This window comes from Dromaius novaehollandiae, chromosome 6, assembly GCF_036370855.1.
Source record: "Dromaius novaehollandiae isolate bDroNov1 chromosome 6, bDroNov1.hap1, whole genome shotgun sequence".
Taxonomy (NCBI): Eukaryota; Metazoa; Chordata; class Aves; order Casuariiformes; family Dromaiidae; genus Dromaius; species Dromaius novaehollandiae.
In genome coordinates this window covers 23,349,880-23,375,289 of record NC_088103.1, presented here as the reverse complement: position 1 = coordinate 23,375,289, position 25,410 = coordinate 23,349,880, and the positions used below count along the sequence as shown (strand labels likewise).

Genomic DNA, 25,410 nt, shown 5'->3' with positions numbered 1-25,410 from the left:
GTTACCCTAGTGATACTGCTGAAGTTGGCAACAGAGAATGTGCTCCTTTCTTTTCTTACTGGCTTGCTGCCAATGTTCAGGTAGGTTGTTCTCTCTTTTTTCTTTTTAGACTTGAAATCATTTTTGTTTCTAAGTTTGAAATTTTGGCTACTGAATGAATTTAGTTCATATACTGATCTTAAGCAAAGTTAGTACCTCTTTATCAATTTCTAACTTAAATAGGTTAGGGAAATGAAGATTCTCTAGTATCCCGCTCTTTCTTAGTTCTGAAACTTGTTTATCAGCCTACTACATACTGACCAAATGCATTGTTTTAAACCTGACAGGTACTGTGGGACATATCTTAATTTACAGGGATAGCAAGCTTATGCTGATGTATAAGAAAAATTTTGTCAGCTTTGCATGATCACTGTTACAACTTTAGTGTGCAGATTGTGACTGTTCAATTGTCTTCCATTTAGAAAATCAAAGGGAGCTTACCTACCATGCTCCTGAATATACTCTTTAGACCGTAAATACTTGCATAGTGATCATGTTCAATGACGGTGTAGCAAACAGTCATCATTTAACTGTGGACCAGACGTCTTTTGTGTACAAGAGCATTACAAATAGTTTGCAATATTGATGACTTCACAAGAGAAGATGGATTTGCAGTAGAGTTCCCTTTATTTCATTACATTAAAGCACACAACCATTAAATACATTTGACACGTCTACTGTGCTATCTAAAAGCTATGCTCCAATGTACACATGGCACAAATCAGGTGGCATCCACTTCAAACAAGTGGAACATCTGAATCAAAGCTCAGGCTTCACATAAAAAATAGATCTTACTCTCTGCACCTGTATTCTTAAAAAATGATGAATATGATGATGAGACTGAATGGAAAGAAAGTGGACTACTGAAGCAACAACCACCCCCAGATTTAATGCAGAATGTTATTTTTATCAGCTTATCTGCAGATGGCACAAATGAAAGCAGATTAAGGCAAATGCTTCTTAAGAAAGGCAGTTTCTTGTAAACAAGGAAAATATTTTTTTTCCCCTCCTGCTTTTTTTTCTCCTTCATCAGAAGCTCTTTCTCAGGAGTGACATTTGCTATGCCCAAGGCCCGTCTGGGAGCCCTTTCCACCACTCTGCTGTTCTCTATTTCTGAAGGGTTTACATGATGCTTTGTGGAATACCAACTTGCAGCTGGCTATGAGAATAGCTGAGCTTTCTCAGCAAAATGTGCTACCACAAGACTTTCCCAATGGCCTGTCTAGGCTTTATAATGTGCTTGGCCTCTCTGCTTTGGTATCTGATTTGGCAGTGTAGTGTTTGTGACATTCTGTGGATTACCTATATCTAACTATTCACCAGCACAACAATTCAGTAAAAAAGGGTGAAGGTGTATTAGAAAAAAAGGTACCTTATTTTAAAGCCATATTAAGAAAAAATAAGCTACGTTTTCATTTTAAGACCTGCTGCGCACAAATGCTTTGATCTCAAACTAATCAATGTCTATTAATTGGCACCTACTTAATAGCAACATAAGTCACTAAGCAGTCATTTATGGTAGTGGGTTTTTTTCTTTTTCCCTTTTAAAGGGGAATTTTCTCTTGGCAGTAGAGCATCTTCTCATGTCCTGACTTGGAATTTTCCTGCTTTTGTAATATATTTGACACCTTTAAAAGGCTTGTATTTTTCTCCATACATGTCCAGGCGATTTACTTTCAATCCTGGAAAACAAAAGTAAGGGTACAAAGTTAAAGGCAGAATACTAAAAATCTTGTCAGTCTGCTTAAAAGTCTTCTCTGTTTTCTTCAAGCATGTTAAAAGCAGTTAGGAAGCTAGTTTTCCTTCCTACCCCTTCATCAGTTCGTCCATTTTGAGGCAGCAAAAGGAATGATTCTTGTCACCCAGTCCTAGCTGGTAGCCTGGAGGGGGACAACAACTCTTACCTGTTCTACTCAATGAATCAACATCCTCCTTCCCAGGGATGAAATACTGAGCAAATTAGTTCATCTTCCACAGCCTGTGCACAGTACACCCTTGCTCTTAGTAACATGGATAAAGCAAAGCAGAAATTTTAAAATTTTCTTCACTCTTTAAATTATAATTTCAAGGACCAGCAGTCCCTCTGTTACTGACTGGGAAATACCAGCAGCTATTAATTACCTAACAGATTCAGGTTGGCCCCTGCTTTCTCATATGTCTACTAGCTTTGGCATCTAGCCATTCCATCTACTATGTTTTGCTAAATTTAGACTGGTGCACTGCAAGTTTAAGAGGGCACTGTAGAATTCTGTTGTTATACTAGGACAAACCATTATTTTACTTAACAAAATAGTCCAGGATACAAAAGAACGGTAACCTGGTACCAACCTGGACAGATACTATATGTACTACCACTGGTTCTCATCTGCTGCCTTCAGTCATCCTCCTTCTATCTAAATCTGAGTCTCTGCTGTATGGGGTATATTCTGTTAAGGCCTTAATTCTGTAAAGACTACTCAGAAACATTTTGCACACAGACTGCTCATGTGATTTAAGTGTTTGCTGACTGAGGCCTTCAGTTTGCTTTAAACTTGCTTTTGCACTTACCCTATAGACTTCATGCTGATTTCATGTGCAGATTATTTTGAAGATGAAAAACTAACTAGTTACAAAAGGAAAGCAAAAACAAAAGGGGCAATCTTTAAAATTAATAGAGTGTATTGACCAGCAGAAATAGCTTTAGTGGTACAAGGCTAAAGAAAATCAAAGGCAGCATGCTAAATCATCATTCATCATTTTTCACTAACAAAACTGTGTTCTCTGTACACTTTTTCACAGCCTTTCCTGGGCAAAGCAATTGGGAACTCGCAATTTTCTGCCAGCAGGGTTAAGTGTCAGGTTTAGGTTAACCAGACTTCACCTGTCTGGACCAAGTCCAATCTGACTTCAGTTCAGCACCTCCAGTTGAAAGATTAACAACAGTAAGGCTCCATTTCCTATTGTTATTCCATTTGTTCCACCAGCATCAATTTTACCTAACATCCACTCACCTGAAATTGCAAGCTGCTGTATCTTAAACTGGATGTTTAAGCTTGGATTCTCCTCTGGCTTGGGGGCTCCGGACTGTAGGTTCACTGCACCCTTGAGATTTGGTAGCTTTTGAGGGGTAATTTTGCCCACGTCCCATGTTAACACCTTGTCAGGAAAGAGAGAATAGTAGCAGTACCATTTTAGGAAACCCTCTATGAGGCCAAGTTCAGGTCAAGCCTTAGTTTGCAGGCTAGATACAGTAAGTGGTCTAGTAGCCCTGAAAATAATTCCCCTGGTTGGCGAGTTGGCATACTTAGGGTTCCTGCAGGTATGGTGTCTTTTCTTTCCCAGCCTTTCTTATGCCTCATCAGGGTTCCTTAGTTGGGCTGTGCATTTAATAGGGTTCATTCTCTTAGTAATAATGGCTGACCCCATTGTCACATTAGGTCAGATAGGTCTACAAAGTGAGCTTAAAGGTAGCAGGTATTTAAGCATGGGAATGAGCAGGAGAGGAGCAGGTGCTTAGCAAAAGATGTTTAAGACAGAGTAACTTAGCTAAGAGACACTTTTTTGCCATTGATTCCTAGATTTTAAAGAAGGTACATGTGACAGTTGGCCCTTTACTCACCCATAAGAGGGATTTTTTTTTTTGCTGTTGTCGTTCTTGTCATATACAAAAAACTGTTGCTAAATGCAGGAAAAAAACCCTCAATTTTCCCTACTTCTAGAAGCAAGGTTTTGCAGTTACCATCCAAGTGTGTGGTAAATTCAAACAGCATAGCAACAGGCCCAGAATTTCTGTAGAGCCAAGTGAGAGGCAGCACAAGCAGAGCAAGCCTGATGAGTGTAATCAGCTCCACCATGCTGTTGAGGTACATAAAGTTTTGATTTTAAGCAAAACAAGTCAGACATCCCTTCAGTACAGCACTACTAAGAGCTATTTTAGAGCTGAGCCTTGTCACAGCTTATCACAGATTAGTTTAAGAGGAAAAACAAGAAGACTTAAGTACTGAAAAAGGGGACAAAACTGCAAGTAGGGGGAGAAGTTGTTGCAGGGGATACCAGGAACACAACAATCCACTTACAGTTATCCCACCTCTTGAGGAAAAAAAACAGTAAAATTTATTTCTGTCAGTCATGACTCCCTGTCTTTTCTGTCCTTTGCAGAGAGGAAAGGCGACTTCAGGGTTTGTGGGTTGTTTGTGTGTGGGCTTTTTTTTTTTTTTTTTTTTTTTTTTTAAGATTGGTGTCTGTTGCTTTTAAAACCAAATGTTATTTGGAGAGCTTTCACCTCCAATTCAAATCAAGTGCTGACTGAGAAATTCCAAGAGCAGCAGAAAGCTCAGAACAGGGTGTTAAGAACCAGCAGAATGGCTCAGCTCAGACCGCATTCCAGCAAAATGGTTCCTGGGGACTAAAACGCTTCAGGAGCTTTGGGAAATTGAGGTTACAAACCACAACTGAGAAGTAAGAAAGCAGGACTCCCAAGATAGATACAGTTTTTCAGACTATCTGTTTACCATTTTTCTTCCTGTATGTCTTTAGGCAGATCTTTGGGGAAAGACTTGCATCTCCTGCCTCCTGTTTTTCTGACTACCTATTTTCAAGTCTGCTGCATTTTCTCCAGATTTTCTCACCATAGCTGAAACCACCAGCAAAATACTGCTGCATCAATTAAAGAAAAAAAAAAAAACAGAGGTGAATGTGCAGGAGAAAAGAGGTGAAGGAGACAGGGGAATGGAGTGCAGACTGATATAATAAGAAATCACACCTGGGTCTTAAGATTAAAACTTGCTTTTTAAAATTCACTTTTTTCAACTCATAGGCTGAAGGAAGGTTTTCTGTATGTGTGGAACAGTGTTCCAGGACTCTGAAGTATGTATAGCTTACTCTAATGTCATCTTAGATATTTAAATAAATAAAAATACAAGACTTACTTTAGTTACTGGGTCAAATGTATAGTTGCCTTGCGTAGAACTGAGGTTCATGTTAAGTACTGCCTTTGGCATGTGAACTGTCATGACAACTCCTTCTACTGTTTTCCCCATGTTCTGTTTTGGTCCAATGGTAACATCAAATCTTCCTGAAGAACTGTTCTCCTTAAAACTGATCATGTGTTTCACATACACAGGAATTGCCACCAAACTGAAGAAAGAAGACAGTAGTTGCATGCATCCTGGCTACTTCTCTAATGGGGAAAATAAAGCTCTTTTTCATAAACAGACCTTATGTTTCTGGCAGGCATAAGTTAGAACCAATTTCTTTCAAGCAAGATGTTTAGCTCTTCAACATCATTGTTCAAGTGATTTTTATTACTGGAGAATCATTTATGGGAAAAAAAAAAATCTTCCAAACCACTTTTCCTAATCTCTTTCCTCCCACTTTGTATTTTTTCAAAGTAATCTCACTTCTCAAAACAGCCACCAGTCAAATGAGACTTAGTGTGCAGGTATTTGTGGCTTAGGCTTTTTTTTCTTTGTTGTTTTTATGAAGTTTAGGATCCTCTATGGATACAGAGATTTAATCACAAAGATCTATCAATCAGCAGTACCAATTACCAGGAGTGAATAGCCCTATATTACTATCAATCACATGTGATTTATGCCACTGACCAGTGATTGTTTAGTATCAGCAGTTCTGCTGAAAAACTGTTTTCTTGTTTTAGTGTGGACAGAGCATCAGATCAGACAAAAAACAGAGAACATGCATTTTGGCAATGATGCAAATTCCCCTTGTAACAATGGGAAATCTGCAGTTAACCACATGGAAAGTATTAAATGGTGTAGTTAAGGAACCAGTATGTCTATTCCACACATACTTCTGTGAGCTGACACGGTAGGAGATCAATCTGAAATTCCCATCTGGAGGAATAAACGAAAGAACTCTTTCAGACTCCCAGCGTTTGAACCGAATACATGGATGGAAGCTGACATCATCCAGCAGCCTTGGGTTCTGTAAGTGTATGAAGTGGCAAAGTGGTAAGCGGAAACTCACAAAGTGTCAGCAGTTTGAACTAGCCACTAAACTCTACACATTTCCTATTTCTTACACTCTTAAGTATTTTTCCTGACCATTATTAGAGACACATTACTCAGCTAGATGGATTTCTGGTCTGACCTGGTACCACAGTTCCTGTATTTTTGCGTACAGACAAAAGTCATTCCAACTACTGAACATGCAGCAACTGTTACAGTAGAAGGCAAAGCTTTATACTTTTTTTTTCACACGGCTAACATATGAAGCAGTTGTTGCATTATTTTACAGTTGTTTAAATCTGATCATTAAGCAAAATAAATCCAGAGAAATTAAAATTGCCAAGTAGATTGCTAAATTTACCATGAAAGAAAGAGAAAGATCTGGCATTCCTGAGAGCTTAATGCATGAATCAATAACACCTTGGATTTCTGCAAAGACTGTGGAACCTGGGAAAGAAAAAAAAAGGACACAACTTATCAAGGGCATAACAAATGTGAGGTGCAGCTAGAGGGCACAGATGCCACTTACATAGCACTCAACAACATGCCAAGCACAGACAGAAAGGGTCATTCCAGTTACCTGTGGCCTAGGCAGCTTGCTAAAACACATGAATTAGAGCAAACAGCTTGTCCGAAATCAGCAAATTATACTTGTGCAAGCTGTTACCAGGATTTGTACTGGATGTGCTTGAACTGGTTCCCAGCAATAAGCAGATAAGAATTTCAGAATATGCAAGCTCTGAATTTTCCTTTCTTTCACCCCTGTCCTCTGTCTCCACAAAACTAGCCAGTTGTGTAGTGGTGTCAGGGAGCTGAAGCACATCAAAACAGTCAACATCAACATCCAGTAAGTTTGTGCTATGAAGCTCGGGATCTTGTTATGCTTGGTTTCCAAAGCTGACGTGTGGCTTATCTTATAGTAGGATTAAATACTCATCTAGATGTTAAATAAATCTATAGTCAAAAAAACAAAAGCAGGATTACCATGTGCCTTGCCCAGGAAAGGATCATTTCCTTAAATGCCCAATAAGGGCAGACAGGCATGAGCAGGACTCTGGACTAATTAGCCCTACAAGCAAAGGTTGTTAAAAGATAAATAGAAACTATTGGTGACCCAGTTAAAAGGAAGGAGAAACTGGGGTTAATACCTCCCTTGAAAAGAAGTGATCCTGTTTCAGATTAATGCATATAACCATATGCCTATGAAACGAGATAAGATCTATTCTAGGGGAGCAATCTTATCTACTGCTTAGTCCTAATGAAGGTTAGGAAAGAAGATTCTTGCACTGCAAGTCCCCGAGCAATCAGAGGAGAAAAGAGTAGTTAGGATTACAGCAGTGGGTCCTCAGTAAATTTAAATAATCTCAGTAGTCTCACACTCTAATTGGGATTGAAATACATACAGAAACACACACAGGGTCTTGATTATAGCTCCTCAGACTGGGCACACATACTGCTCTTACGAATGCTATTGAGCTAGGGGAGTAATCAGCTATCAGGCTGTACTGACTGTGATCCCCACTACCTTTTAGTCTCATGACAGTGAGAATAAGGGTTGCGCAACGGCCGTTTATGACTCTAGTATGACTATAGCTGAAGTGTGTGTTGAACTGGTGTATGGAGACAAAAAAACACTGACTACTGTTACTAAGAGCAGCACTGAATTAAGAAATCAGAGATTTAATCCCCTCTCTACCGCCACAAACTGGTATCATACAATCTTCAGCTTTAATAGCCAGTGGGCCCTGCTAATGAACAGAACAGCAGGCACTTGTCCACAGCCCAACAGTTTTCTTTTTGGATCAGCTTTTTTCCATTTCCTAGCACTGGTGACATTTACACAAAAGTTAGCTCTGAAGAGGAGTCTGCTAAATTTCATATTAAAGATTTTTGTATTTGAAGATATCATCATTTTTCTGTTATTTACAGAAAGGAGAGGAGTACTGTTCTGCTTCAAAACATCTGGCTCCAGTTTATACACAAGAAAAACAATACCATCTGGCTATTTTGCAGCAAGTTTTGTCTTGCTATCAGAAGACAGCTAATGACTGCTTTAGTCTTGCTCACTTGAGGGCCTATGAGGACCCATCATAAACTGTTGGCAGGAACAAGGGAGATAGATAATTTTGTCATCACATTTAAAGCTTTTCTTTTTTCTATTTGTATCTCTTAAGAGACAATCAATATACAAACTAAGTATCTAAGTACGGAATACTTCTTGTAGGTGCACAGCATGTTCTTTAAGCAGCCTAGTGCATGTTGCTATTATAAAATGAACTAAAAATATATTTGGGCATGTTTTACATATTTTAAATACATATTGGCTGAGGCATTTTACATATTTTAAATATGTATTGTGTAAATATGTGTTTTTACTTAAGATATGGATATATGTATATAGAACATACATATAAATGCAGAAAAGCAGTTGGACTGTATTCTCTCTAAACATCAGTGGCTAAATATAAAAACATACAACAAACAAATATGACTTCACATGTCATCTTACCTGATTTGTCTATAATTGCATCAATTTCTTCAATGACATCAAAATAGGCTTCGTTGTTTGTGTATTTTACCCCTGCTCTGCGCCAAGGGATGTTAGACAGCTGCCCAGTGGGAAGTGTGTCACCCACGTTACTACTGCCTTAAAAATGAAAAGAAACTCATTGAATCAGTAAGTAATTACAAGAGGAGTGTTCCAGCTATCACAGTTATGAATCAAAAGCAGAATCTGACCCTTGAGAACTGCAAACTAAAATCTGAACCACTAAAATTTCATTAAGTGACTTGAATTAACTTCAAGTATATGTCCAGACTTATAGCTCTGAGACCGTATACTTTGCACAGCAAAGTACAAGGCTCAAGTCAGCAAAAGATTTGAGTGGGAGTAGATGGGGGGCTAGATTCCCCAAAGCACTCAAATGCTTTTATTAACACCACCCAGTGTGAGAAAAGGGCTTCCTGAGCCACCTAGTAATAAAGTAAAATGATGGTTCTTTAAAAAGAAAAACAAATCATCTCTCTTTTGGGGATTAGGTAACTGATCTTGAACTTCCAGTACAGTGGAAAAAACTCCCTCCACTCTCATTGTTGTCCGGACAGGGCTACAGCTCAGTATGGATGTGGTGCTGCGCTGTGCAGAGCAAGACAGCTTCACTGAGAAGCAGGGGCAAACAGTCATCACTTCTACATAACTTGGTGACTAGGCCCTCTCCTAGGAGGCAGGAAATTAAAGTTTTCATTCTTTTGGGCTGGTAAAAAAAACCTCACTAAAAATACCCTTACTAAACCCTGCCTCAGTGCTGTAAGATGTGGGGGATGAGAGGCAACTACCTCCCTACTCTAACCGCCTTTCTGAAGGGGAGCAGCTGCTGGGGCTGTGCCCTGTGCCCTTCACAGCCTTGCCGGGTGCAGCAGGCACGTGCGAGCTGCGCTCAGCTGCCAGGCCAGGCAGGTGGGAGAGCTCTCAGCCTGTGGGTTCCCACCAGCTTGGGGCTAAGCTGCTGACACTGACAAGACGGAGGCCGTCCTAGGCAGGCACTTTAGGCTCCTAGGGATTTCTAATGAGGCTTTAGGTGCCTGTGTGGTAAAACAAGAGGATTTGAGGCTGCAGCCCTTGGCTGAGGCATCTTAATTCCCCTTACAGTGCTGCATCTGGTCCATTAATGACATAGACATTTTTCAGAAGTGTAACTACTGCCATCCAAGCTCCCATTTTTCCAAAAAAACAGAAATAAAACCTGATGAGACTTACATACAAAAACTAGACCGCATGTGTTACCCTAAACACCAGCTCTTCCGAGCAATACCTCTGTGTGGCCCTGCAGCCCACCTACTACCCATCTCTAACACAACGTACAGACTAACAGTTTGCTATCTTTGACCCCACGTGACACCTCATGGCTCACCTCCCTCGCGTCCGCTTGCCAGACAAGCAGATTCCACCAGCTCAGCTGACAGACATGCGCCTCTGTCAGTGTGAGACATACCCATTTATGACAGCCTGAAACCAGCTCTGAACTTGACGGATGCTGATAGTGGCAGGGTGTTTGTGTGGGGGGGTGAGGATAGGCTATTTGCTTCTCCTCAAACTATTTGTTCCCAGCCAGCAAAGATTTATTGGACTATTATTAGGTATCTGTTACTTATCTTCATATAATAATTTCATATAGCATGCATAACCTTCTCCAGTGCCCCTGAGTTATTCAAGACTTGGGCTAGCTCTGTAGCAATCCCAGAGCACCTGTCTCCAGTATGTGCTGCCTGAGCTGGGTCCTGCTACTCCTGAGGGACTTCAGCAGCTGTGGCTGGACCAGATACTACCACTAGGGACATCAAAGAGGCCCGGCCTAAACTGCAAATACAGAGTAAGTTGCCTTTATTCAGCCCTTAATTATGGGAAGTGGAAGGACAGTGGCCTTACCTTATAAATTCAGGCTAATACGGTATTATTTTTTTAATTAAAAAGCACGATGGAGCTTGGTTTTTAAGCAGCCAGTCACCTCTGAATATTATTTATGTTCATACCTGTGATGGAGTTGACAACGGAGCGCAAAATTGTGGGAGGCTTAATCAGCTCCTTCAGTATGTTAGATTCTGTTGCCAGTGGAAAGCCATTGTCTAACATTTCTTCTAGAAGCTCGTACACAATAACTACATTGTCCTTAACTGCAGTCTCGGAACATTCGCCAAAGTAATCCTAAACAAATCACAGATTACAAAGGGGAGGACTTTTATTCCTGTTAAAATGCTTTACAATTTTTTTTTAATGCTTAGGGAAACCCTCTAACATATCATGGAATTTCGGTGCTGAAAATCACTACCTATTTCTATAGCCTGATTGCACTACATGTTAAGGTTGCATTTACCATGTAATTAGAAATAAAGACAGTGTGAACAATGAAATTAATGCAATCTGGTTTACTATGGATTTGTGTCCCAGGGGCTCTCCCACTTGTGAGCATTAACACATCTTCAGTCAGAAGAGTGCTGTGAAATAAGGAGAATATCTGTTGGTAATAGCCAGTCTTTACTGAGCTTCTTTTATATACAGTATCTGCCAAATAGATTGAAAATAGACTCACACTTAGCATCGCTCCCCTCCCTACAGACTGCTCCATGACTGCATGCAAGTTCAGCTCATCAATATAACATGAACAGTACAAAAGCTTACAGAAACAAGGCAGCTTTTATAAATTGGCATTTGGGCTTTAGTGCATGTGCACTAGTATCTGTAAATCAAATGAATATACAAGATAAACCTTCCTTTCCTTTGTACTTTATAAACCAGCACTTGACTTAAAAATTGCCCAGGGGAACGTCATGACAGGAGGGTTTATTGCCTTTCTTTAAAAGAAGTTTACATAAAAATTCCCTTGGAATTATTTCAATCTTAAAATTACTTAATGGTGACACACCTGGAAAGTATCTGCTACTCGGTGCAGAAATTCAATCACAAATAGTGGTGGCACTTCTGTCTGTATGACAGACACAAAGAAGATTTTATCCCGATAGATGCTGATGAGGTAGTGATGCGGCGTTGAGATGACAGGAGGCACATTTTCAACATCGACTGCTTTCTCCTGAGCTTCAAAGAAATAATCACACACAGATTGGCTCACAACGCTCTTCCAGTGCTTCTCCAAGAATATATCACCAGAACAGTTTATAAGAAACAGACTGTGGATCATTTTCTGTTGGAAACACATTTGAACAAGTTAAAACAAACAAAAGGATTTGAGGATTGATATTTTTTCTTCTCCCAGGTCCCCTTCCTTATAATGGTTACTCTTTATTAACATTCATTGTGAATGAACTTAAGAAAAAGATACTGCTTTACTGCTGTTTTTTAAATGGCGTTTTCTTTATTCACAGGAATGTTACACCACAGAATAACTCAAAGGGGATTAAGTCACTCATATATATCACAATTTAAGCAAGAAGCTAGCACCCTTGATTTCTACTTTCATCTCTATTTGGCATTTGAGAAAGGCTGATTCTCACTGGTTGGCACCCACTTAGACATGTTGTCTGACAACATGAATGGACACCCTTTAACACCTTTTACATGAAGTTTCCTACTTCTCTTGCAACAAAAGAGTTTGCATAACATTTACACACATCACTGGGCACTGATATCTCTTAAAGATAAATATCTTCAGTTTGTCAGCTTTCAGCTACTGAACTAGAAAACAGTGTTTGTTATTTGCTAGCTGATTAGTCTTTTAGTTTTGACCTATGCCAAGTGGCCCTTGGATAATGGGTTGGAATTTATCAGAATTACACAAACTCAGAAGTTTATATCTGTTTTAATTAAACAAAATTACCTCAGACGTATTTGATACACATGAAAAAAGCTTGTAGAACACATCTTACATCTAATACTAACTCTCTCATGAAACAGGAAGGTATTAGCTCCAAACAAAGAATGTAACCCTTTCATTCTTGTATCTTTCAGGATTAATAAATAACATGTCTCAGCCTCTGATACTTCATTTTATTCATGGGAAAAGAAGCTTATCTGCCTTTTTAAAAAACTAATTCCTAGACTATTTCTCAACTTTCAGTGAAATAGTATCTGAACTAAGAAGTGAACAAATTATTTTTTCCACTTCTATAGAACAGATAAATGCTATCAGACTCCAGTTTACCTCTTCAACCTTTACATGAGGCAGGTATAATGCTTTGCCCTACCTGCAGTATAACTGTCCTCTGACAAAAAATAACATCCGTGTTTAAATTCAGGCTTAGAAAACAAAACAAAGTATAACCAAGCACAGGCTCCTTGAGCTGCAATTAACCCATTACTTCTATCCTACAGACTCATTCTGTAGTTGAAGCAGCTGCCTCTACCACTGGCTTTTCATTCTTGTTGCCTTCCAGGTATTCATATTAGCATGTCTGTGGCTCTGTAGTTAACTACTGTATATTAGGAACTGGTCCAGCCATAAACTGAGCCAGAAAAAAAAGATTTTGGTCAGATCAGCTTCCTGATCTAGGTCATTGCATTGCCAGAGTGTGAAAAGAACATATGCTAGTAATTGAAAGTTCACCTAGCCTTTGGAGGAATTCAGTTGTGACTAGAAAGAGACAGAACAGTTACTGTGCGTCAGCGCCTTTGGCACTGGGGACAGGATGACCACCACCAATTCTGCCTGCCCAGGAGAAGCCAAACACATCTACCAAAACCTACCACAGTTTTCATTCATCTCAGGAAGTGTGGCCAGGATCATGCCACAAAATGGAGATAAGCTTTGCTCCTTAGCTGACATAACTCTGGCACAGAAACATGGAAACAACACAGAAGCATCTAGATGTAAATGGCCCGATCCCACAGAGATTTCAAGGAGTCTAAACACTGCATGCCAGAGCACTGGGAAAAACCCATAGCTCCAGCGTGGACTCTTGTTGCTGTGTCTAGTGCTCAACTGTCCCGAGTACTGGGGTAACCTTCCAACTCACTTGTAACACTGAAAAATGGTCTGGGCCCAGCGATATTGACAATACGAAAGCATGTCTTCCAAAGCTCACCTGAGAAGTTGGAAAATGAGTAATAGCCAGCATGCTATTTCCATCTAAGACTGTGGAGGTGGGAGGGAGCCAAGATACAGCTTTTCAAGTTCTACTCTCTACCTGCTCTTTCACATGCAGGATACAAGCATGCTCATCATCACTGCAACCTTACCATGTCTTAGATTCCTCTTGTAATGAGCACAGTCTTTGCTGGTAGATACACAAAGAGCAATAGTCAATACATGGATGGAAAGATCCTATTAGGCCTACACAGTATATAAAAGAAGTTTAACTTGGAAACCGAAACTGACAATTTGCCTAGGAGTGGGAAAGGAAACAAATCTACAAACCAGCACTACTGCAAGTTTCCACTGTACCTCTCATGGATCATCTCTATCTTACTTTGTTAAAAAAAAGCAGACAACTTTTATATTGCAAGCACAGCATTCTTATAAAGGAGTCTTGACACAATTGCTTTAATCCAGTTTAACCGAATGTGTTCTGAGTTTAGCCAGCGCTGAACATTAAACCCCTCCAAAATCTCCTGGATAGTCACACAATGGTGGCAAGTATAATCAACCACTGAATGTCAGTATTGTTCCACACCAAGGCAGCCCAAACATATGAAGGTGATCAGCTATAAAGCTCAGAATAGTTCTCTGTACATTTTAATATGGATACAATAGCGTATCTGTTAACAAAGATAAAGCCCAGTTCCCAATAAATGCACGCAGAGCTGCATAGAAGAGTTCCAGTATCAGCAGCGCTAGCACTGATGAGACTCACACATACAGAAGACTTGATCTACAGACTACTGTGAAGAAACAAGGCTGGACTGGGGGCAGCTGTGGATGATACACTGGCAAAGTATACCTGGGGTGTGTTAGGGGGTGCTTTTAAGCCCTAGCAGTTGTTCTCCTGCTAAAGCTCATACAGATTCTATTGATCAGAAACTACTGCATTTGTTACTGTATTCTTAAACAAATATGGCAGTCCAGCATGCCAACGTAATTGCTAACCAAACACAGTCACTTACTTATACTGGGATCACAGCAAGCTCCTGTGGTAGATGAAATGACTGTGTTAGCACAGCCACTTCTTTTGCCAGAAATCCCACTCATGATATGAGACCATGACTTGAGATGCAAGAGGAGGTCCCAGGGAGCCAGAAAGGGCAGCAGCACTCGACCACTGCCTCTATCTACTCATTTGTGTTCCTGCCGCAAGCATCCAGATACCAGCTGTGTTCATATGAGTGTGCTGCCACGTGGTAAACTGGAATAACAAACTGATCCGGGGGACCTTGCTTGGCAGATTACAGCTTTACAGTATCTGTGGAATGCTGAGCAGTAAAAACCCACCTAGCTGCCTAGCATATCTTCTGGCAATTTTTAGAAGATTTCGCATTATGCATTATTACTTTACTTCGAGCACAAGAATTCCCTTCAAAACCCCACACATGCTCATTTCCTCCTTTACAAGTTCCAATATCATGCTGCTAAGAAATGCAAGTTGAAATGCTCTGGAAAGCTGGAAGCTCTCTCTGTGTAGACCAAGGGCAGAGCAGGCAGTGCACACTTGGATACCAACTGGCACAAGGTATTCCCACCCCATCAGTAACTGGGCAGCTCAGCTTGTTTGCTTCTCTCTGCCACTGCTGACAACAGAGAAGCTCTAGTAGCAGTGGGAGTACCAATCCGTTAGGTGCAAGACCAATTCATTTGATTTATCTCACATCACAGGATGGTTGAGGTTGGAAGGGACCTCTAGAGATCATCTAGTCCAATCCTCCTGCTCAAGCAGGGTCACCTAGAGCACATTGCATAGGATCGCATCCAGGCAGGTTTTGAATATCTCCAGAGAAGGAGACTCCAAAACCTCTCTGTGAAACCTGTTCCAGTGCTCTGTCACCCTCACAGTAAAGAAGTTTTTCCTCATGTTCAGATGGACCTGCCTGTGTTTCAGTTTGTGCCTGTTGCCTCTCCTCCTGTTGCTGGGCACCACTAAAGAGAGTCTGCCCCCATCCTCTTGACACCGTCCCTTCAGATATGTGTATACATTGGTAAGATCCCCTCTCTGTCTTCTCTTCTCCAGGCTAAATAGGCCCAGCTCTCTCAGCCTTTCCTCATGGGGGTGATGCTCCAGTCCCCTGATCATCTTTGCAGCCTTATGCTGGACTCTCTCCAATAGTTCCATGTCTCTCTTGTACTGCAGAGCCCAGAATTGGACACAGTACTCCAGATGTGGCCTCACCAGGGCTGAGTAGAGGGGGAGGATCACCTCCCTCGACCTGCTGGGAAACACCCTGCCAAACAATTGGCATCAGCCAATTAAAATGGATATTGATGATGGATATCTTACAACTGGTATTACTACAAAAATATCTTATGTAAGCTAGCATTTAACTAAAACTACTTACAGGACTTGCAATACAGAAGATTTCCCAGCTAATCTATTTTTTCAATGGTAGACTTCATTAAGACATCTAGGCACCCCTGAATTTATGTCTCATTACCCTACCTTCTCCTTCTATCTCATCAGAGCTTTAGCTTTGCAAAAAAAAAAAAAAAAAAAAAAAAAAAAAAAAAAAAGATTAAAAACAGTGCAACATAAGAAATACAATCTAGTTGACCAATAGGTCAAATAAGTGATACAAGTGGCTAGACAGCAATGCAGGTTAAGAACTGGGACACTTTCAGGGTAAAGGTCTTGAATCAAATTTCTTAAGTGTAAAAAACAGTAACAAAAACACATGACCAAAATTAAAGATTTGTCAGACCTTTGCAGTACTGTATACAGAGATCACTTTGAGATGGCAGCATAAAAACAACATATGTAAAATACTAAAAGTTTATTTCTAGGAATATTTCAAAATGACATGTCTCCTCTATCTCTGCTTTTAGGCATATCTAAGAAGTAGACTAAAGACGTACATGGATTACTTGCATCTTTAGTCCAGAGCAAGCCATTCATGCTCTTTTTAACAGACTAACAGCCTTTGATACTACTGCCTGACTTGCAAGTGATCTCACAAGGCACTGCGGCAACACGTAACCCAGCAGAGGTTTTGCAATTTCCTCTCACAGATTTCCCATCCTTGTCAAGAGCTCTGATGCATGAAATTCCACATGATTCTCTGCAGTCGCTTCTATTCTACCAGAATTTGAAGTCTTCATAAAAGAACTACAAGTTTTCAGCTAAGGTGTCTTCAATATGCTTATTCCAAATCTCTATTTTTTCTTTTGATTTTGGAAATGTTTGAAATTTGGATATTGCAGTTTCACTCTTTTTTCTCTCTCTTGGCAGAGAAACATCTGGACTGAAGTCACAGCAAGTTCACAAGACAAAGTGGAGCTCATTGGTAAGAGGGAAAGGCTGTGTTCATGAGAACAACACTGACAGCATATGCTTGTCCTCAGCTACAACTAGGTACTCTAAAATGTAATTAACTCTTGCCATCTGCTTTTCCATAACACTGAGCTGAGTTACAGTCAAAGCTCTGAAAACCAGGTAGTAAGGAATTAATCACTGGCCTCTGCAATGCCCTTTAGACCTAGTAATAATTACTGATAATGTCTCAATATAGGATGTACTTTAACAAGTAATCCCAGAATAGTCTGAACATACCATCACTTGCAAAGTATTCCAGAGCTGCTGTGTTCCCGGTACTTAGCATAGCTGCCCTGAACGGTGGAAGGATTAGTGGGAGTGGATTGTCTGAGCCTCTGTTATATATTTGTGGAGATGAACTTTTAGTGAAAAGCCCTTAACAGAATGGAAAGCAATCTAATGTTTAAAGTAATCTGGAGAAATGAATAAACTAAAATAGGTAGTTCTATTTCTATTCTGAAGCTAGTATTTTTGCCACAACCAGATGGTCAGCAGTTCAGCTTTTTCCTACAAATTCAAGATGTTTCACATGACACACTAAACAACCTACATTTCCCATTGCCCCAACCCCTTTTACCAGCTCTTAAAACAGCAAACCTAATGAAGAAAAATCCTATTGATTACTTTAATGGCATTTACAAGACAGCCAGTGTAACAGCTCTGAACATATATATAACTATTTGGACTAACCTTGATACAACACTAGTAGTTGTGATTAAATACTTGTGATTCAAACTGATGCACCTGGAAGTCTCAGATCTCATTAATATGTGTGTTCTGTAACTATCATTTTTGTAAGGCTCCTATCACTGTTGGCATAAGTTACTGCTGCTGCTCAAGTATCATTAATCTTTTCACTTATAAGATACCACAGCTTAAGTGTACATACTATTAGAATAAAATATATTTGCAGTCATTCTTATGAACTGCCTGGTGTCTTTCCCTGTTATTCAAATGAAAGTCCCAGAATCAAAGCAATTCTAATCTAAGACCATCAAGTGCTTGCATCTGTACAATAACTACTTAGATGCATATTTTATCAGCAAAGTCATCCCTATTAAACAGTAAACAGTGTGCATCCCAGACGCTTTCTATACATTTATTTTTTTTCACTCTCATTTAAAACATTGGTAATAACTTTCTGGAATTATTTTTGAAAGGAAGTAGTCTTTTGAGAATATGATGAAATTGCCTTAAATCAGTATTTAGTATCCATAACAACCTTTCCAACCACCTCCATGTGTTTTACCAATAACAATCACAGCCTGCATAAGAATTCGTGCAGTATTCCATCTACTGACATACAGGCTTTCCAATAATATGTTTGCATGCTGTCCTTATTCAATTTAGTTTCAGCATAAATCCTCTAATTGCTGGCAATTGCATATATATTCCCAACACAACAATATTAGATCCAGAATAATTGAACAGTATTAGATACTGAATAATTGTGTTCCCTTTGGGTTCTGCAAGAACTGAAAGCTTTACTGTAAAAGCTGAAAATCTAATACAGTTGCTTAGAAAAAAACCAATTAAAAATTGATTGCTAAAACTACATTTTTCACATGAAGATGGAACAGCATCTCTAAAACAAATTACATCAAAATCAGTTGATTTAGGACTATTAAGGGACCATTTAAGAAATTCATTCTCTGGAAATGGTACTGAATAAACAGATAGGGAGGACTAAATTGACACTGATAGGGTCAATGTCTTGTCACATTTCCTGTCAAAGGGATTTTCAGGAACAGACTGATAACTAGGCTCATATTCCAGCCAAACCAGAGAACTGTGAATGGCCAAGGCAGCAGGATTCGACCATAGGAAACAAAAGTCTTCCCCTAACAGTTCTTTGGGAAGATGTTTTCCATCATGCTGTCCCAATACACTGCTCCAGCAACTATGACAGCCTGGAGAGATGGTGCCACCAGCTTTATACTGCTCTTTTTTCATATGCTCTATTTTAAGAGCCATTCTAGGTTCAAGAAAGGACATGCACAGCGCCCAAAGAGCCATGCAGTACTGAAATACTAGACCAGAGCCAACCAGTATCACTGCAACCTTGCTGTAAATGACAGCTCTTACTATAAGGTGTGTGCACTGTGCCACAACTAGTTCAAAATCCTGACGGTAGAAAGGAGACAAATTATCGTTTTTTCTTTCCTTTCTCTTCCACAAGAAGAGCACAGAGCTGCACTCCTTAACTTTACCATCCGAATGAATAAAATCAGGCTTCATAATACCAAGTGTTAAAGAGATTTCCAAGCAGCTCCTTTTAAAAAGCAGCCTTTGATGCATGTTTGCTGAAGAAGCATTAAAAAGATTTCACTTGTTTTCTGTGTATTACTTAAGTTTTAAAAGCAACATAGGAAATAAGGTAGGTGAAAATAATGGGAGGATAAGAGGAAGGAACTCTACATTTTGAAGAGGTTTAATCAGGTTTCTTCCTGCCATTACAGCTACGAAGTGCATCTGCCACTTGTCACCTGCTGTTCATACCTCTCTACCTCAAGGACTTCAACTTCTCCTTCAGAAGTAAATCTTATCATGAGAATTTAAGATTGCCTAAAGCAGAACTACTTGTAAGGGGAATTTTGTTTGAAGGAGTAACTGGGACTTAACTGTGTCATAGTAATTTTGCACAACAGAAAGCTTCATTTTTGGGCAAGGATGGCAAAATTAAGCACTAGAGCGCGTGGAGGGGTCTTAATATTTAATTTGCCATCTGTGAGGAATTTTCAGGTAAGTTCACAAGGACTGGAGAGACTCTACCTACCCCATTTTTTCAAAACCAGATTTGTTTGTACTTTGAGTTAGCATCCAACATAGCATGGATTAAATTCTTGACATTTAGAGTGAAATACCATTCAGTTTTTTTTGTAAATAGACGAGATGCTGTGTACAATCCAAACCTGCCGGCAAAAGCTGGCTGAATCATTCTCATGGCTGATGTAGTCAGTCCCTTTGTAAAATACTGCTTCCATCATTTTACCTCTGGCATGAGTAGTTTGATTTGCTCGTGCTTTTCTTGCAAAATAGCTTTTCCTCTCTCATACTGCAGTCTGCCTTCTATGAACATAAACTTTCATTATTTGTTATGAATTTTTGGCTGGGTTGTTTATACAATAGCTACATTTCATGGTGAACCTCTTCTTTCAGCTGGAGCCACACTTACTGGGTGCAAACCATTCAGCATACTGAAAAGATAGTAAGTGCATTGCGACTTCAAAGCAGATTAGCACTCCTGAAACAAAACAAAACAAGCTGCAACCTCCACCCAAGTACCAGGGCAGAAGCAATGTGCAGTACACAGCATAGGATGATAATGGAGTAATTTCTAGCACATACTATAGAAATTTATACTCACAAGGACGCTTGCTAATTAAGCAACTATAGCACAAGCAGAAACATTTTTGGGTTTGCAGCAATGGTGCCAAAGTAAGATTCGGTGAGCTGGGTGCTACCCCTCCTGCAGCTCACCCGCCCTAATGTTGCTTTACTGCAGGTTTCCCATACAGCCTCAAACAGGAGGTCCTGCATCCCTTCTCCTGGGAACTTCTGCTTAAGCAGGCCCTGTACCAGAACAGACCCAGATCCTAAGAAATTTGGACAACATGTGGGGGAAGGAAGAAGGAAGCACAGAGGAGTCATTACCCTGCTTAAACCAGTCAGCCCCAAGGGTAACCCACGCAGCCCCTGCCCACCAGCCAGGGCTTGCTACATGCAGCTCCACTTCACTGGGATCTCCGGGTTTCTAACAGCTCCTCTCTGCGTTGCCTCAGTTGCACTGTGACCAACTCATTTATGTTTCCAAGCATAAACAAATGTTCAGGGAAATTGTACTATTGACAACATACTGGTTTGCTGACTCTTTTTAAAACGGATCCAGAGAAAGCCAAGGAGCTGTACAGACACAAGAGGGCCATTAAGGTAACAAACCTGGGGGTGGGAACACATACACTCACTTAAGGCAAGCCACCGCTGACTTTACAAATGGGAAACTGCAGGGGCAAAGCTCTTGCCTGCATGATGAATTTGTCTCCTCCTGTAAAAACTAAATTAAACGACCTCCCTACGCACAATCCCTCCTTCTCATCACTACTTATTGTTTCAGAGAACAATCTACACAGACTGTTTTAGCTGGACGTGTGCACAGAGTGATCTGCAAAACACCTGGTAAAATTAGGTGCTTCTTAAAAAAAAAAATTATATACGCTCACTGGCACAGGCTTCCCTTTCCTATACTAGGTCTCGGGAAGTCACCTCACGACCGTTATCGCACGACCGGTAGGTTAAAGCGCAGGCTGCAGAACAAGCGGCCTGGCCAAGGCCCTCGTCCCTGAGCCGTTGCTCCCACCGCTCTCCCCTGAGCCAGCGCCGCTGCCGAGATGCCCCGAAGGAGCCGGGCGCGGTCCGGAGCCACCGAGGCAACTCGGGGGGGCTCGCAATGAGAAAGCAGAGCGGCAACGCCGAGCCCAGGCGGGGATGCAACACCCGGCGCCCGGGTAACGGGGCAGGAAGGGCCCCGGCTTCGCCCGACAGCCGCCCGTGACGGGACGGGGCGGCCCTGCCCGGCCGCCTCCCGCCGCCCCGCTGCTCGCCGTGGCGCGGCGCCCCCGCCCGCCCGGGGGCCCCCGCGGCGGCCCCGGCCCCACGTACCTCCCCCGGCGCGGCGCAGCGCGGCCCGTCCCGCTCCCGGCCGCAGCGGCCAAGATGGCGGCGAGGCCCGGCGCGGCGCGGGGCCGCCCCCCGGCGGAGGCGCGGGCGGCCCGGGCGCTGCCTGCACCGAGCGGCCAGCAGCGGACGCGGCGGCGCCCGCCCCGGCGCACCCCGCCACCACCCCGGGGCGTCCCGCGGCCGCCGGCGCCCTCCGCCCCCTCGCGGCGGGCAGGGCCGGGGGGCGCCGGCAGGCGTTGAAGCCGCGCGGGCGGGCGGCGCGGCGCCACGCGCTGGGGGAGCGGGCGGCGCGCGCTGCCCCGTCAGGCGCCCGGCGCGGCCGCCTCCGCCGTGGCCCCCGCCCCCGGCGGCGGTGCCGGGGCGGGCCGAGGCGAGCGGAGGGGAGCGGAGCGCGCCGCACGCTGCCCAGCGCGAAGATGGCAGCGGGGGAGCCGCAAGCCAAGAAGCTCAAGCTGGAGCCTAACCAACTTAGGTAACGGGCGGGCGCCCGGCCGCAGGCAGCGGGACGGGCGGGAGGGCCGCGCGGCGGCGCCGCTGCCGGTGCCGCCCCGGCGGCGGGTGAAGCACGTGCGGGCGCCGCCGGGGCGCCGCCGCGCCGAGAACCGCGCTCCGCGCCCGCGGCGGGGGGAGCCGGCGGCCGCCGTGGCTCTGCCCGGCCGCGCCGCGCTGGGGCGCCCGCGGCGGCGGGGAGCGCGGCGGGGCCGGGCCGGGCGGTCGGGGCGGTTGTGCTGGGGGTGTTGGTTAACCTCGGCCGGTGCGACCGGCTTTTCGACCGCGGGCACGGCGTCGTGTGCCGGGACGGAGCATCGCCGTGAGGCACCGCTGCCGGTGCTGGGTTGCCTCCGCGTGCTCGTCTCCCTCTCCTCTTTTTTTTCTTTTTCTTTCTCTTTTTTTTTTCTTTTCCGTAGCATTCAGGGGTCTCAGCTTGCCCTCGTTTAGACAGGATTTTAAAGCGATCTAAAAATTCGTGCTAGCATGCATATGTGTCTTTTTCAGAATACGTGACATGTTCTCAGCCGCGTTGAGGTTAAAATAATCTGGAAGGAGGTGTCAGTGCCATGTGCTGTACTTCCTTATTCGTGTGAGCGCGGTGTGGTCGCGTTGATTGACCGCTGTCTTCTGATTGATGGTTTACACAGAGACAGCTCTTCCTTTTTTTTCCCTTTGCTTTTCTCTTTTCCTTTCTGCTTTTCTCTTTTCCTTTCTGCTTTTCTCTTTTCCTTTCTGCTTTTCTCTTTTCCTTTCTTCTTTTCTCTTTTCCTTTCTTTTCTCTTTTTTTTCCTTTCTTTTCTTCTTTTTAATGTCATAGCAAAAAAAAAAAAAAAAAAAGTTCGAGGTTACTCAGCGCAGGAAGCATGGTCAAAATGAATACTGGGAGATTATCAGAGGAGCTTTTGTTGGTGCAGTTTTTGGTTTGTTCCCTGAGGGTTATTTAGACATGAATATAATTGTATGGTATCTGATCTGCTTCCAAGTATTCAGTATAAGAAGAGGATTAATGACAGAAGGCTTGAAATGCCAAAAATTACTCTGGTGGTAACTAATAACTTATTCAAATACAGAGTAAAAGAGATGTACAGGGTTGAGAACAGTCCCTTTCTGTACTGAGGGTCCTTGCTGAAAGAACTAATCCTATTAATTTGTCAAAGTCAGGGTACTTGTTCTGGCAACTGAGTGACTTTTCAAGTCTAATAATAGTTGACAAGCTCAGCTGCAGATAAGGGAAGAGGAGGAAAAATGTAACTGAGCTCTGAAAGTAAATAAATGGCATGCAGCAATGTAAACTTGTAAGTAAAAAGCAACAACTATTGCCAACACAGGATGAGAAACTGGGAATTGCAATGTTTCTGTTTGTACAGCTTAACAGAGGAAACGGCATTTTACCTACCTGAAGCCCAGACATAAAAATTCAAAAACTGAGAGAACGTTACTGAAATACTGAATTAAAAAGATAAAAGATGTTTACAATGGAACGGAAAGCCACTGAGACATGCTCTTGTATTAAACCAAAAATAATAATTTTTAAGGTACAGAATGGATACAACATACCAGGAACGGTTTTACAACCTGTGTACCGCAGTCCTGTTACAGACCATTTCAATATGAAGTGTAAACTAGACTTCAGTCCTATTTCATAAGGAGAGAAATGCTGTAACCAACTGATAATCAAACGAAGTTAATGTGTCATAGGCCACACTGAAGGGGGTACGATGGTTGGATTAGATTAGGCAGACCTCTCTACCCTTTTGAACGTAGCCGCAAGAGCATGTTTGGCCGAGTGCTGCTGTAGGACCTTGTCCCGTGTTAAAAGCCGGTACAGAAGGTACCAGGATGGTAATGATGTTTCCTGACTTTGTTGTATTTGTAACAAGGGTGAGGTGTTAACACTGTTACATATGCTTGTACTGTATTAGAAACAGTTAATTTACAGATTAGGAAAGAAGTGAAAAATTACTTAAATTCTTGGGGATAGTAACTTTTTGGTATTTGTTGTACAAAGAGTTAGATGAGAATTCCTTGTTCTCAACATCTTCTAGATCTTCTAGATTTCAGACTCTCCAGCCTCTTCAGAGGACCATGTCTAATGGACTGAACAAGAATGGTCTTGTACCCTACTTATTCTCCCATATGGTACACCTTAAATTGAAGTCTTCTCTTCACGTGTTAATGAACCTGTATCTTCCCTGTGGCTACTGCAAAAATTACTTAATTAGAAAAATTACGTCAAAAAAGTTAAATCTTATTCTGTAACATAAGCTGTTACCTTGGCAACAACAATAAGTGTCAGCTCCACATTTTGTTTCCTTCATGTATTTATTTATTTCTTTATTTCCCCATCAGTTTCTTTCTGAGTGATATCAGGGAGGTTTCCTGAATCAAAGATGGCTCCCTCGTAACATAGGCAAAGCTGGCCTGGCTCAGCTGGAGTTGTTTGAAAGCAATGTGAGATAGCTGGCTTTTGCCACCCAGTGAGCAGGACACAAAGCTTGAGACCCAATCTTGCGCTCCCAGCACAACGATGCTTTGTTGCTCTGTGCTGACATTAATCTGCCAGGCAGGTTTTGCATCATCTTTACTGACGGGTGCAAATCACCACTAAAGCCAGCGGGCTTTAGACAAGGCCGTTAATGCATGTTATGTGTTTCAGACTTCTGACCACGTGTCTGCTGTGTGAAATAAAATATCACTGTGTGTGTAAACTGTATTATTTGAAGAGAAAATAGGCTTGCAAAATGACAAACTGAGTTTTTTGCTGAGTAGTAGACTCAATTTACTAGAAACATTATGAAGCCTCACTTTAAAGGAGAATTACTAATGAATTGTGTCCTTTTAGATTTGGTTTGCTTTTATCCTAGAAGCCTGTGAAAATTACAGCCAGATTCTGTTAACAGACAGTTAAAGTTGTGAAAGAATTTGAACATTCTCCTTAGAAGTGCGTATGAGTGTATGCATGCATTTCCATATAGAAATATGTATGCACACATAAGAAAAATAAAAAGAGCAAAGTTTTGAAATCCCCCATGGTAAAGTGTTCTCTGTTACATTATGGCCTTCTAGCAGCTCTGCAGCTGCTGTATTGACTGAACGGTCATGACGTAGTTGGCTGTTTGAGCAAATCAGTTTATCTACATGAAGACAATGTAAGCATTGAATTTGGCAAATACTTTATACTGCAAGTACAAAGTGCAATATTCCTCTTTTTCTGTTACTACTAGAGAGTTACTCCTTTTCAGAATAAATTATCAAGCACTGTGGGTAACTGTTATCCAAAGCAGTCCTTTATCATTACTGTTCCATAATGTGATGTTCCTAAAATGTACATTACTGTACATTTTAGACTGCT

The 25,410-nt window shown here is 41.9% G+C and overlaps 2 protein-coding genes across 3 annotated transcripts in view; one reads left to right on the top strand and one right to left on the bottom strand.

Annotated features, from left to right (window-relative positions):
* Nucleotides 1–643: 643 nt before the first annotated feature.
* AP3M1 (adaptor related protein complex 3 subunit mu 1) lies at nt 644–21,678 on the bottom strand. Of its 2 annotated transcripts, none has more exons than XM_064513863.1 (9): nt 21,549–21,678; nt 11,405–11,680; nt 10,515–10,686; nt 8,494–8,631; nt 6,346–6,431; nt 5,828–5,961; nt 4,947–5,154; nt 3,030–3,174; nt 644–1,721 (listed from the first exon to the last, which is right to left on the bottom strand). In XM_064513863.1, the coding sequence occupies exons 2-9, from the start codon at nt 11,675–11,677 to the stop codon at nt 1,621–1,623; spliced, it is 1,257 nt and encodes a 418-aa protein (XP_064369933.1). In that variant the 5' UTR covers nt 11,678–11,680; nt 21,549–21,678; the 3' UTR covers nt 644–1,620. The 2 variants fall into 2 exon arrangements, with proteins under 2 accessions (XP_064369933.1, XP_025950694.2); XM_026094909.2 differs by lacking the exon at nt 21,549–21,678 and adding an exon at nt 20,065–20,100.
* Nucleotides 21,679–21,786: 108 nt separating this feature from the next.
* Nucleotides 21,787–25,410, top strand: part of ADK (adenosine kinase) — a 429,583-nt gene continuing 425,959 nt past the window's right edge. The window contains exon 1 of the mRNA XM_064513861.1: nt 21,787–22,038. Within this exon, the coding sequence (XP_064369931.1) occupies nt 21,983–22,038 (56 nt within the window). The 5' untranslated portion in view covers nt 21,787–21,982. The remainder of the gene's footprint in view (nt 22,039–25,410) is intronic.